The 13,363-nt window shown below is 46.9% G+C and overlaps 1 protein-coding gene across 1 annotated transcript in view; it reads left to right on the top strand.

Annotated features, from left to right (window-relative positions):
- The first annotated feature begins 424 nt into the window (after positions 1–424).
- The window catches only part of SLCO5A1 (solute carrier organic anion transporter family member 5A1), a 107,604-nt gene continuing 94,665 nt past the window's right edge, over positions 425–13,363 (top strand). The window contains 2 exon segments of the mRNA XM_074985738.1: positions 425–467; positions 470–1,456. Coding sequence (XP_074841839.1) covers positions 425–467; positions 470–1,456 — 1,030 coding nt within the window.

Genomic DNA, 13,363 nt, shown 5'->3' on the forward strand with positions numbered 1-13,363 from the left:
TTTGATCTCTCTGCATTACAGATTGGCAGATTTGCCATCAGGAGGTTTAAACTTGATTCTGTGCCGACTGCCTCTTCTGATCTGCGGGCTGTGGCGGGGAGGCTCAAATGCAGACAACCGAGAGCTCTCTCCTGCCCAGACTGGGCTATAGATGCACCTTGGCATTTTTCAGTGTTAAACGTGGCCAAATGGTCTGTGGGGAAAATGTTCCAACAGAAATAAAGAGGCGCCATCCAAGCTGTTCGTCGCTTAGCTGCTGGGAGGGCAGTCGGGTCCCTAAGAAGCACTAAGAAGGATGAACCCACAAAGGACGCTGTTAGACATGTGTTCTGATACACCGATGTGACACCGTTAGCTGTGTGTTGGATTCAGCGCAGTAAATCCACAGGGATTATGCTACGTTTCTTCGGGTTTACCCGATGAAATGGCATTGGAGGTTCTAACTGAACAATACAATGTAGCTGATGTTTCTTTTAAAGCTTAACTCAAGCCAGAGATGCTGCCAGCATGGCGTCAGGGGCAAGAACAAAGCAGCAGTACCCATTCTCCCCCAGGAAGCAGCACCCAGAGGATCAAGAAGAGAACTCCAGGTCCAAGAGTTTGCCGGCTCTGAACAGGTCTGCTCCTCGGATTACCACAACACAAAGCACCTTCCTTGGGGCAAAACAGAGTTTTTTGCACAGTTTCCAAGAAAGGTCTGACCTGAGATGTGGCCTTGATACCAACAAATCAGCTCACATTAATGGTGCTGCTGCGTCTGGGACTGTGTTCTCTTTCACGGCCTCCAGCTTTTCAGGGGTTGGGAGTTTCACGGAGAGGACAGACTGTAATATCTTTGCTGGTGCAAGCAAAGGTGTTTCCCCAGCTACCACGTTGATGGCTTTCCCAGGTAGAAAGTGTCTCAGCGTGGTGTTGACAGATTCCCGTTTCTTCTTGGTTTGCATGTGCTTTTTGACTTTCATTCAGTCTTTAATGGTCTCTGGGTATCTGAGCAGTGTTATTACCACCATTGAGAGGAGGTACAGTTTGAAAAGCTCTGAGTCTGGGCTGCTGGTCAGCTGTTTTGATATTGGTAGCCTGGTGGTTGTGGTGTTCATCAGTTACTTTGGGGGGCGAGGAAGGAGGCCTCTCTGGCTTGCTGTAGGTGGGTTTTTCATTGCTCTCGGGGCTGCACTTTTTTCTTTACCTCATTTCATCTCTCCATCATATCAGATTCAAGAATTGAACTCTTCCCTCTCTAATGAGGGCTTGTGCATGACTGGCAATTATACCGCCAAAGACCATTTGGAGTCACCGTCCTGTGTCAAGGACTCAGGTGGAAATGATCACTCCCTCTATGTAGCTTTATTCATTTGTGCCCAAATTCTCATTGGCATGGGCTCCACACCCATCTATACCTTGGGACCAACCTACTTAGATGACAATGTCAAGAAAGAAAATGCATCTCTGTACCTAGGTAAGGCATTTTAGTAAAAATAACTGTAAGCATTTTAAAGGGATACCATTGCCCCCAAATCTAACCATTTTCAAAACATGAATTAAAGTTAGTTCCAGGTATTACATCTGGCCCTGCACTTCCTTGCCACTTCTTGTGGTGTGAGGGTGGCATTTTTTAATTTATTCTTTTTTGTCCTTCTGCAATTGACCAACTCTCTCATGTAAAGAATAACAGCAATGAAGGGTCCTGTGGCACCTTATAGACTAACAGAAAATATATGTAAATAATAGTCAGTTAGCTCTAAGTGTTTCTGAGAAACCGTGAAACTGACTACACGCACATGCTTTCTAATGTTTGCGCTAATCTTTGTCAGTTGTAAGTATTTTCGCATGACAGCTAACAATAGTAAGTAAAATATTTTTGGGGAGGAAATGTTATTTTAGTTTACAGTGTTCCCTTAGGTGATCTTTGATAATAATAAGTCCTCTTGTGTTTCAAAACTTCAACTAACCTATCATTACCATAGAGTCGTAACATTTTGTGGATACTTTGGAAGAGTTGTCATATTTGGATAATGTACTTTATTTACCTAATATTTATGTATCTTTGTTCAGAAGGGTCTTTTGGCACTCATTAATGAATCACCTGAAAACTTTACATAATTTAAAAATATTAATAAAATACAGTACAAGCTTTATTATTCAGCATCTTGGGGGAACTGGGGATGCTGGATAATAAAATGTGCCACATATTCAAGCAGGACGGGTAGCTGGCCCTGCTCTGTCCCCTGTCTGGGCAGCGGGCATTTGGCCCCAATCTTCCAGCCCTGGCTGGGCAGCTGGCCTCCTCTTCTGGCCCCAGCTAGGTAACTGGTCCTGTTGCAGCTGGCCACCGCCTGGTAACTGGCCCTGTGACAGCCAGTGCCAGCTGGTGAGCTGGCCCCAAGTGATCAGTTGGCAGCCCCAGAAGCCTGCCCGACTGGGTAACCAGACAGTGACATGCCGGTTTACTGGCTGTGCCTGTGCTGAGTAGAAGGGCTTTTACTGAAATGGGGAATATCAATCTCTATGGAAACATGACAAAATTAAATAACTCCCTATCTCAGTTGTTCAACTGATCCCTAAGTCAATCAAAAACCTGACCAGAAATGCATATCAGGCTGTGTCCTGAAATTCTCCAACTTGAGACTTTGGCAAACAGCTAGTAGGAGATATTGGGTCACCCACAGAGAACAACCTGGCACCTGGCCCTTGGTAGTTTAACCCTGAGATAGCAAGAGTGGCTCAGGGACGGTAATTACAGTGATGGAAGACATGATCTTTCAGATAATTGGGTCATGACCAGTGTTCCCTGTAAGCTGGATGCTTGTACAGCTGCTCAGGAGACATTCATATGCTGCCCAGCTGATTAACAGAGTGGCCACAGTTAGTTTTTTTGTTTGCTTGTGGTGCACCTTTGCACCTGCCTCAGTGCATGCAACAGTTATTCCGCACATGGATGGAAACAATCCACACTTGGATGGAAAAGATTAGTGGGAACGTTGGCCATGACCAGTTAGACTTTTGGATATCAGGACTAGCACTCCAAATATGCTTAATGAGGGAGGAAGTACTCTGGTTTCCAAGTTTACAATAGTGTTTTCCATTATCTTGCACAAAATAAAGCTTGCTTACATGAGACTGTATTGTTGTAAAGGAAAGCAGAGGCTTTATGAGGGATTGAAAGGATTCCTAAATGGTTTTGCATACTTGCTGTCACTGTTTTGAAGAGTTATTATTATTGACCTTAAGTTAAATTGTTTTGCCTTCAAGTTAACCTCAGAACCAGTAGGTCAATGGAAGATGGCATCCATGAGTGAAGCATGCCTAATGAAGTGAGAAAGTGTGCATGTAATTACTGTATTCAGCAGAAATATTAGATTATATGGGGAAGGTCCCAGGGTCAGTATTTGTGTATTTGTGACTATGTTCTGAACCATTTTTTATGCTAGTTTTCTCTCTGTTGTCTTTGGAAAACCTAAGTCATTTTGGGCTGTGCTGATTTTCAAAAAACACCCAGTATGTTTTATCATCATCCCAAATCATCATAGTGAAATAGTGAGTAGGCAACAGAGTACCTTCACTTTCTCTCCTTCCCTCTCGTTAAGTGGTGTTGAAATGTAAATGCAAAGTAGCATGGGGTGAAATTTTTTGGTGTTTGGAAGCAAGATAAGCAATAACCATGGCTCAGAATGGCAGAGAAAGGGGTGCGGATCTTTTTGCGGAAAGGCAAGTTCAGTGCAAAACAAAAAAGCACATTTTCAGTCTTAAAAGCCAGTCAGAGACAGGGAGGGGGATTTTGCTAATTATGGGGAACTGGAAGCAGTAGCAATGAGCAGTATGAAGGCAAAAAGTTTGGGGAGGGACACAAGATAAGGGTTCTGAAATTGCGTGTATGAAAGTCCCCTCATGTTCTTGTGGAGTGCATTAAAATAAAACAAATACAGTGGAAATCACAGTAAAGGAGTTGGAGATACATGAAGAAATGGATTTGAGCCTGCTGTTGTGGGATGAATTTTTCTCTGACTTACCTTGACAGCAACATTATTGTCTTCAAATTCTTTGCTACAGATGCACAACAGCTCATAAAAAGGTGTGTTTTATTTGGATCAGGGTGGTAACCTCCTGACAATAAAAACTAGTGAATGGTCCAAAGAGGAAGGACTGTGGAGCTAGAGCCTGCTGGAGCCCCCTACCCCAGGAAGGGGGACAGCAAACCTTAAGCCGAAGGGCTTCAGTCCCAGGGGAGAGTGGAGGAGCATGTAACCTTAGTCCCAACAGACAGGGCTGAAAGGCTTCAGCCTCTGGTGGTGAGGCTCCGGCTTGGACTTCAGCCCGGGGCCCAAGCAAATCTAAGCCAGCCCTGCAGTGACCCATTTTGGGATCCTGACCCATAGTGTGAGAATCACTGATGTAGATGCCTAAATTTGACTAAGTGCCTAATTTTAGGCACTTACATATGAGAAATTTAGTCTATGAATCTGTCCATAAAACAACCAAGGGGAGAAAAATGTCAATAAATCTAATAAAAACACCTCAAAAATTGCTAAATAGTAACAGAGAGGTAGCCATAGACATCAAAAATTGCTAGAATACCTTCACTGTATATAAAAAAAAAATCATAGCTTTAGAGTCCAGTATCTCAGGATCTGATAGGGCTATAAGCTCACGTTGTTTTCCACTGGAAATCTAGGAATTGCTTCTTTTCACCAATATAAATCTCTGTGGGATTGAATGATATATTGGGCTTTTAAAACTGCTATTTGTTTAGGACTGAATGTTGATTGGTGACATTATGTGTGTGATTCCCATCATTTGGGAAAGGAGAAAACATTTATCTGGGTGGTTGATTTAAAAACAAATAAGGCTATTTGAGACTTGCTCAGAAGTTTGAACTCTTAGAAGTCCTGATGAGATGGATTAGTGATCAGAGGGTAGGCAAGGCAGCTAGCTGACAGTGAAAAATAAATGCGTTTATCACATGGCTCTGCATTTTAGTCATGTGAAGATGAGACGTAATAATCAATTTTCAGTTCCATGCAACTTTGTTAGGATTAGCTAAATAAGCGTGGGCTGTGTGTATACTGGCATGTACACACAAAAAGGAGGGGATGCTGAGAGACGTTCTAAAGAGAAAAAAGCCCCAAAGAAAAGGCAGCTGATGCTTTGTAAAGGGTATCTTAGTGAATAGAGTGTGAGGTTTATTTATTTATTTTTTTAATTCATAATATAAAGACATTGGCATAGGTAATTGCACTTGTAGTGCTTCTGAGTATTTTCCTCAGAAAAATATTTCTTAATGGGGTCTTTTTGTTTACAAACACAACTTTTAAACAATTCTCCACAACTTCTTACAACCCTTTAAGGCTTGCCCATTTTTACACTCATGGTAATTCTGTAAAGTCCCTGCAGATCAGTAATCTCAGTTCTAGGAAAACTCACCTTATGTGACTGTGGAAGCTATTTTATTTCTTCTCTAAATTAATCCAGATCACAGTTTGAGTGGCAATAGCATACCCTCTTAAGAGTAGGCATGCGAGCTCAGGGTGGGCAGCTGTTTTTCCATTCCTGGCTGGAAGTCCTGCTCTCAGAAAACACACTTGATGCTTATACATAGTCTCTTGGCTGCCTACCCTTCAGCCCATCTGTTAGGATGGCACTGTGCCAGTTTACAAGGTGGTATATGATTTTCATTAAGACAAAGGTGCCAAGCAGTGATGTGTGTAATTGGGCTGTCTGTGCAGTGCTGTCAGTACTTTTTTCGTGCAAGCAGCTTGTTCTCTGTAACAGCAATGCTACAGTGATTCCACATGCTTCTTTACACCTGTTGGTAGTTTTGGGCTGACATATGAATAGTGAGAAAGTGAAGGCCCTCATTTCTTTCAAACAGTTACTATTGTGGCAGGAGAGTCAAATCTACGGAATCTGAAACAGAACTGGCAATTAGTGTGTTATTTTTATTCAGTTCTCCCTTCCCTTCTTTGTAGGCTTTGTTACTATGAGACGTCTCTCTTTTCAATGGCCTGATATATGCAAATTATCTTTTAGTGGTCAATTTCAGCTCATATTTATATCAGTGGCAGACCCCCATTGATCTCAATGGGAACTGGACTGGGTCTTTTATTTTTTTTTCTTTTTTTTTTTTCTTCTGCTTTTGGCATAATTCCTGCAAATTGATACATTCTAAAACTGACTCTTGTACCTAGATTAATTTTAACGACCCAGTTGTGTATATATGATTTATGAGCTTACTTGTAGCTCTTGATTATAATTTATCTCCTGAAAAGATGAGACCTTGTGCATTTGACAGGAAAAGTGTTGTTACTCATTTTAGCTGTAGAATAATTTTTGTAAAACAGGCAAGACACTACCTAAAAAGAAGTTGCTTATGTACACGTTGAAGTATAAATTTACCTTGTGAGTTTCTGTATTCATGGAAAGCCATTTTCAGTTTTGATTACAAAAGTATTATGTTTACACAGTATATTGCACTGTATATGAGTAACCTTTACGTGTGTCATCTGACATGATAGAAGTTGGGATTTTTTTGTTAAAAGTTACCAAAGAATGAATTAACTGTTGTATGAAACACATTATTTTTTCAGAGTCTAGAGCAGGGGTCAGCAACTCCCAGCATGCGTGCCAAGAGTGCCACGTGAGCTGATTTTCATTGGCACATGAGATGGGAGCTCAGCCCTCCCCCTTCTGCCCCTGCCGCGGGGAGCTTGGTTAAAGCCATGTTGCCTGTGGATTAACAAAAGACCAGCTGATGCTACCAACCAGCGCCTAAATGATAAAGTTCTGTGCATTGTTAGTTATTTATTAATGAAGCTGTTGTAAGTAGGACTATTAGTGACTTTAGAAAGTAACCCTGGCACTCGGCCTATAGGTAGTCCGTTGTCTCCGATGATGACATCTTGAGCTTGCACAGGCTCATCGATTGTGGACTCGCATGTGGCTGAGGAGTCCAAGCTTTGAACGGCATGGGTGTTCACAGCGGGGGCAAGGCAATTGTCCTGGCTCTGTTGGTGTGGCTGCTGCTGTTGCTTTCTTCCTCTCACGAGCATCAATGAGGCGTGTGCATCGCTGCTCTTCAGAGTTGTCATATGTGTGTCATACGAGAGCATGCCAGCCTGTTCGGTCTTTTGCATGCTGTTCTAGCTGATCTGGTTTTAAACCAGCATGAGCAATGTTGGCCTTCACGCAGTCTTTATACCTCTTGTGAGGCCTGCCTTGATTCCTTTTGCCCTGGGAGAGTTCACCGTAGAGGAGTTGCTTAGGGAGTCTGGATGCCTCCATTTGTATGACGTGTCCTGTCCAGCGAAGCTGGGGTGTCAGAATCATGGCTTCGATGCTCGTGGTTCCTGCTCTGTCCAAGACTTCCAGGTTCATAACTCTTTCCTGCCATCGAATGTGCAGTATTGACCTCAGGCTGCATGTGTGGAAGTGCTCCAGCAGTTTTATGTTTTCTGTACAAGGTCCAGGTTTCACAGCCATACAGGAGACTGGTCAGCACTACAGCCTTGTACACGTTCAGTTTAGTAGACCGTCGGATATTGTGCTGATTCAGCACTCGCGCTCTCAGACATCCTAGTGCCCGGCTGGCCTGGCGGATTCTGGCTTTGATTTCTTTGTCAAGGGAGCCATCATTGTCCATCATGCTGCTAAGGTACTTGAACTCCTCTACTGTTTTTAACTCTGTTCCTTCAATAAAGATTGAAGCGGGGAGAATGGCAGATCCTGGAGCAGGTTGAAACAGTACGTCGGTCTTTCCTAGGCTGATGGTCAAACCAAAGAGGCGAGTGGCATCAGCAACCTTTTTGACGATGAGCTGGAGATCAGATTCCTTGTGTGCCATAAGTGCACAGTCATCAGTAAAAGGGCTTCAAGGATGAGCCTCTCAGGCTTCTTGGTTTTAACATTCAGACGACGAAGGTCAAAAAGTGACCCATCAAGTCTGTATTTTATGTAGATTCCATGGTCCAGGTCCCTAACTTCGTGGCTGAGGACGCACATGAAAAAGAAGTTGAATAACACTGGGGCCAGCACGCACCCTTACTTCACACCATTGTATATCTCAAATGTGTCTGAGGACTCGCCATTTGAAAGAAGAAAGTCAGTCATGCCATTGTGGAAAAGGCATATGAGGTTAACGAATCTTCTCAGGCAGCCAAGTTTTGACATGATAATCCACAGGGGTTCTCTGTTGACGGTGTCAAATGCCTTGTTCAGGTCTATAAAGACAGTGTGCAGATCCAAGTTCTGCTCTGTGCACTTTTCCTGGACCTGAAGAACAGCAGAGGTCATGTCAATGGTGCTGCGGCCTGGGCGAAAACCACACTGTGCTTCTGGTAGGTTCTCCTCTGGGATGCTGGTGATCAGACAGTTGAGGATGACTCGAGCCAAGATCATCCCAGCAGTACAGAGAAGAGAGATGCCCTGGTAATTTCCACAGTCAGCTTTGTTGCCCTTGTTCTTGAAGAGCGAGATGATTATGGCGTCCTTAAAGTCTTCAGGCATTTCTTCTTCTTCCCAGATGCTGATCAGGATGTTGTGAAAGGCTCCAAGTGACAGTGGTCCTGCCACTTTGAAAATTTTAGCAGGGATACCATCCATCCCAGGGGCTTTGCCAGAGCTGGTCTGGCTGATTGCCTTTTTGACCTCATGCATTGTTGGGGGCAGGTCAAGACTGTCTATTGTGGTTTTCTGAGGGATCTGGTCTAGGGCCACAGGGTTGACAATGGAGGGTCTGTTGAGAAGGTTGCTGAAGTGCTCTCTTCACCTATTGTTGATGCTGTTGTTCTCCCTCAGAAGGGTCATGCCATCTGCTGACAGGAGAGGTGTACTACTTTTATTTGAAGGTCCATATATAGCTTTGATAGCACTGAAGAACGTCTTGGGGTCTTGGTGTCAGCATAGTATTGGACTTAGCTTTACTTTCCCACCACTCATCTTGCATTTTGCAAAGTGCCTTTTGCACCCGGCTCTGAAGGTGTTTGAAATGATCATGTTTGGAGATTGAGGACTGATCATTTGCCGTAGCAGAAATGCGTTCTGATTTTCCTTTAAGATCTTCATGATGGCTTCGTCATTTTCATCAAACCAGTCTTGGTGAGCTCTCTTTTTCAGTCCTAGTGTTGACTTGGCTGACTCCGTCACGATGTCAAAAGGTCAGATTTTGGCACTCTGCCTTGGAAAGGTTGCTGACCCCTGTCTAGAATGTTTAAGGTTGACCATGAGGAACTTGGGGAGAAATGAGTATCACAGTTTAATTTGAGAATAAAGCATCCCTCAGTTTTCAGAACATAATTACTGGGCATGCAAGGATAAAGCATTATGGGTGACTATCTGGAAAATTGGATAAAGCCTGTGTAAATGGGCTTGCTACAGATAGCTGGGATGGAAGCCAAAGGAACAAAATCCTGTCCCAAGCTGCAGGGAAATAATATTTGGATTGATTTAAGCAATGTTTGAATCGTGCCTTTGTTTCAGAATGAATCTCTTTATTCACAGTGTCAGTTAGGCCATCTTAATACTCTTACATTTGACTTTGAAATCTTTGACTTACCAGTGTTTCATAGTTAACTAATACAGGTGCACATCATATATTTTGTATGAAATGCATAAAATACTCTTAGTAAGATCTCTAGTTATGTTTGCAAGCAGATTCATTTCCACAGGTACAGGAAGCGAGATAAATAGCAGCAACCTCAGGACCACTGCTCTACTTCTCTAATGTTTCCACTGGCAGAGGGCAGCTGTGAAATTAATTTGGGGTTCCGTAGTGGATCAGTCCATTGTTAGCAGCTGTCCAAGATAAGCGATAGACATGCCTCTTGACTGGCCTGGTTCTGTGGCACTCACTTTTGAGGCTGTGCCATCGCAGTTCAGGCAGATTATGCATGGCGTGACCGTCCATCCCGTTTTCACTGGGGCTGTCCCGTATCGTAGGCAGGCATCCCTCCTTTTTTTTAACAAAAGAGCTAATTGTCCCATATATATTCACTCCCCTTGCTGAGCTTCCCTTCCCGTGAGTCAGCACAGCTGCAGCTGCACCTGCAGGTAAAATCAATCAAGAGCTGGCAGGACAGCATGTGTAGCACGTACTGACTGGCAGTACAGGCAGCAGCAGGAGGGGGACCCAGGGGCCCTGCCATAGGGGTAAGGCTGGGTATGGTGGGGGGGTAAAGTAGTGTGTTTTGTCCCCCTCTAAGTTTTAAAGGGAGACCTGGTGCCCCAGCAGTGCTGAGCAGCCTCTCCCTGGGACAGTTCCCCCTGCAGCTGGGGAGACTGCTGTGGGGAAGTAGCCCAATCCCTGCTGCAGGACAGCCTCCCATGTAGCTGGGGATGTGTCCCTCCCATGGTGCAGCTGCCTCCACATTTAGGGAGCCCCTGCAGCTGGGGAGCTCTCCTGTGGGGCAGCAGCCCTGTTCCTGTCCCCCAGAGGCATGGGGCAGCTGAGGCGGTGCCTCCCGGGGTGGGAGCCCCGTTCCAGCACAGCGTGGTTTGGGGGGCAGCCAGGGATCTTCACTTGCTTGGCAGCCGCAGCCGGGAGCCGTGCCCCCACCCCCATCACAGGGTGTCCCGTATTTGGCTTAGGGAAATGTGGTCATCCTACTTATGCCATTGGAGATGGGGACCGAGTGCTTGACATCTGACCTTTCATGTGCTGCTGCTCTGATTGTTGTTTAGTAATGTGTATTGCCATAGTCTGCAGGCACCTCTAGTTATGGCCTCGGAGTCCATTGTGCTAGTTGCTGTACACACACAGCACAGAGACAGCCACTACGCCCAAGGAGTTGACAATCTAAGTGTAAGGTAAGTGACAACAAGTGGATGTAGAGTTTCATAAGTGGTTAGGGGCTGTACCCTTCCATGATATTAATGGAGGAGGTGCAGGGTCTGGGATAGTTGTTGGCTGCAGAAAGGAGCTTGGGGTCCAGGAGCGGGTGTGGGATGTAGGAGGAGTTTGTGGCAGGGGGCAGGAAGCAGGAGGGGGTTGGGTTGTGACCTAGGGCGGGGGCGTGTTGTGACCTCGGGCAGGGCACTGGGTGCAGGGGTTTGGGCTGTGACCTTGGGCAGGGCACTGGGTGCAGGGGTTTGGGCTGTGACCTCGGGCAGGGCACTGGGTGCAGGGGTTTGGGCTGTGACCTCGGGCAGGGCACTGGGTGCAGGGGTTTGGGCTGTGACCTTGGGCAGGAGGGTGTTGTGACATGAGGCAGAGAACTGGAAAGCAGGGTCTGGGAGGGGTACTGGTGCAGGAGGAGGGGTGGAGGGTTTGGGTTATGTGGGTTAGGATGGCAGGAGGAGGAGGGAAAGTTGTGTGGGAAGGAAGGGGCTGGGGTGCCAGAGGCAAGTTCTGGCTGGGAGATGCTTATCTGAGCAACTCCTTGGCAGCAGCCAAGCAGGCTCCCTGACTTCAATGCCTCGGCAGGCCGCTCAGAGCAGCCAACTGCCGGAACGTGTATCTCTGTGAGCAGCTACAAGCCCAAGGGGAGAGTGGGAGGAGTAATTCCATGCAGCTTTTTCTTCAAAGAGGCAGCTCCTGTTGGCCAGAAACTGGCCAACTGGAGCTGCAAGATTTTGTTGGGGGCAGGGGCAGCACACGAAGCAGCTCCCCCCTTCCCACTAGGCTCACAACTCTTCACAGATAAGCGAAGCCCCACAGCCAGCTTTGTTGAGTGGCATACTGGGGCAGGGTGGGCTGGGAGCCTAACAGAGCTCCTTCTGTGCCTGTGGACTAGATTCAGCAGCTTGGTGGGCTGGGTTTGGCCCGTGGGCTCTGTTTTGCCTGGCCTTGATGTAGACAGATGGGGGAGTCCAAGAATACAAAAAATATTGCTCAGCGCAACAAGCAGGGGTGTGCGCATGCCAGCAACGCAGCAGTTGCCAAGGTTTTTCTAGGCGTCATGGTGAAAAAGAGTTGTGAGGAGGAATTTAGACGTGGATCATTCGGTAGCATTGTGGAAAGTTTCTCCCAAAAGCTGCGTCTACACGTGCACGCTACTTCGAAGTAGCAGCACCAACTTCGAAATAGCGCCCGTCGCGTCTACACGCGTCGGGCGCTATTTCGAAGTTAACTTCGACGTTAGGTGGCGAGACGTCGAAGTCGCTAACCTCATGAGGAGATAGGAATAGCGCCTTACTTCGACGTTCAACGTCAAAGTAGGGACTGTGTAGACGATCCGCGTCCCGCAACGTCGAAATTGCTGGGTCCTCCATGGCGGCCATCAGCTGGGGGGTTGAGAGATGCTCTCTCTCCAGCCCCTGCGGGGCTCTGTGGTCACTGTGGGCAGCAGCCCTTAGCCCAGGGCTTCTGGCTGCTTCTGCGGCAGCTGGGGATCTATGCTGCAGGCACAGGGTCTGCAACCAGTTGTCGGCTCTGTGTATCTTGTGTTGTTTAGTGCAACTGTGTCTGGGAGGGGCCCTTTAAGGGAGCGGCTTGCTGTTGAGTCTGCCCTGTGACCCTCTCTGCAGCTGTGCCTGGCATCCCTATTTCGATGTGTGCTACTTTGACATGTAGACGTTCCCTCGCTGTGCCTATTTCGATGTTGGGCTGAGCAACGTCGAAGTTGAACATCGACGTTGCCGGCCCTGGAGGACGTGTAGACGTTATTCATCGAAATAGCCTATTTCGATGTTGGCTGCACGTGTAGACGTAGCCAAAGTGTGGGGAAGCATGGGAGAAAGAACGGAAGTCGTTGCTTGAAAATTTTAACTTGTGGCCAATCAGGGGTGACATGAGGGTGGGAGGGTGAGAGAGGACCTGACACCTGCATCAGGGGGTCTGTCCTCCAGCACTTCCTGGCAGTGGTGGAGGGAAGTTCTGGTTCTCTGACTCTGCCACCTCACTCGGGGGAGGACCACCCGCTGCACTGATCAGCAGGAAGTGGAGTAATGCCGCCAGGAGCTGGGGGGAGCTGAGTGAGCTAGGAATGCATTGTTCTGCTTCTCCACGGCCACCGCCAGGGAGTCTAGGAAGACCTGACCTCTGCTGCCAGCACCAGGCCTGTGTTAGTCCCCTGTGTTGTGTTGCCCAGCGGAGGGGACTTGGGGGAAGAGGCAGAGCAGGGGCAGGGAAGAGGTGTGGCAGGGGTGAGGCCTGGGATGGAGGGGCATTGCCTCGACTCTCCCTTGGGCCAAGGGTGGTGCAAGGAGGCATTGGGGGGCGGGGGGTGGTCACATGGCCAGTGCAGCCACTGTCTTCTTTCTCACCTGTTGCCCCGATGGCCGATGGAGACTGGTTTGCTGGCTGATCGGAGGTGAGCACCTGCATCTCTGTAGTGAGTGAGAGATAATAGATACCATAGAGTGGCAGTAGGCTGAGAAGGGCCTTGAAAGTGACTATGAGAAGCTTGCGTTTGATTCGGGAGAGAAGAGGAACCAG

Source organism: Carettochelys insculpta, chromosome 2 (assembly GCF_033958435.1).
Source record: "Carettochelys insculpta isolate YL-2023 chromosome 2, ASM3395843v1, whole genome shotgun sequence".
NCBI lineage: Eukaryota > Metazoa > Chordata > Testudines > Carettochelyidae > Carettochelys > Carettochelys insculpta.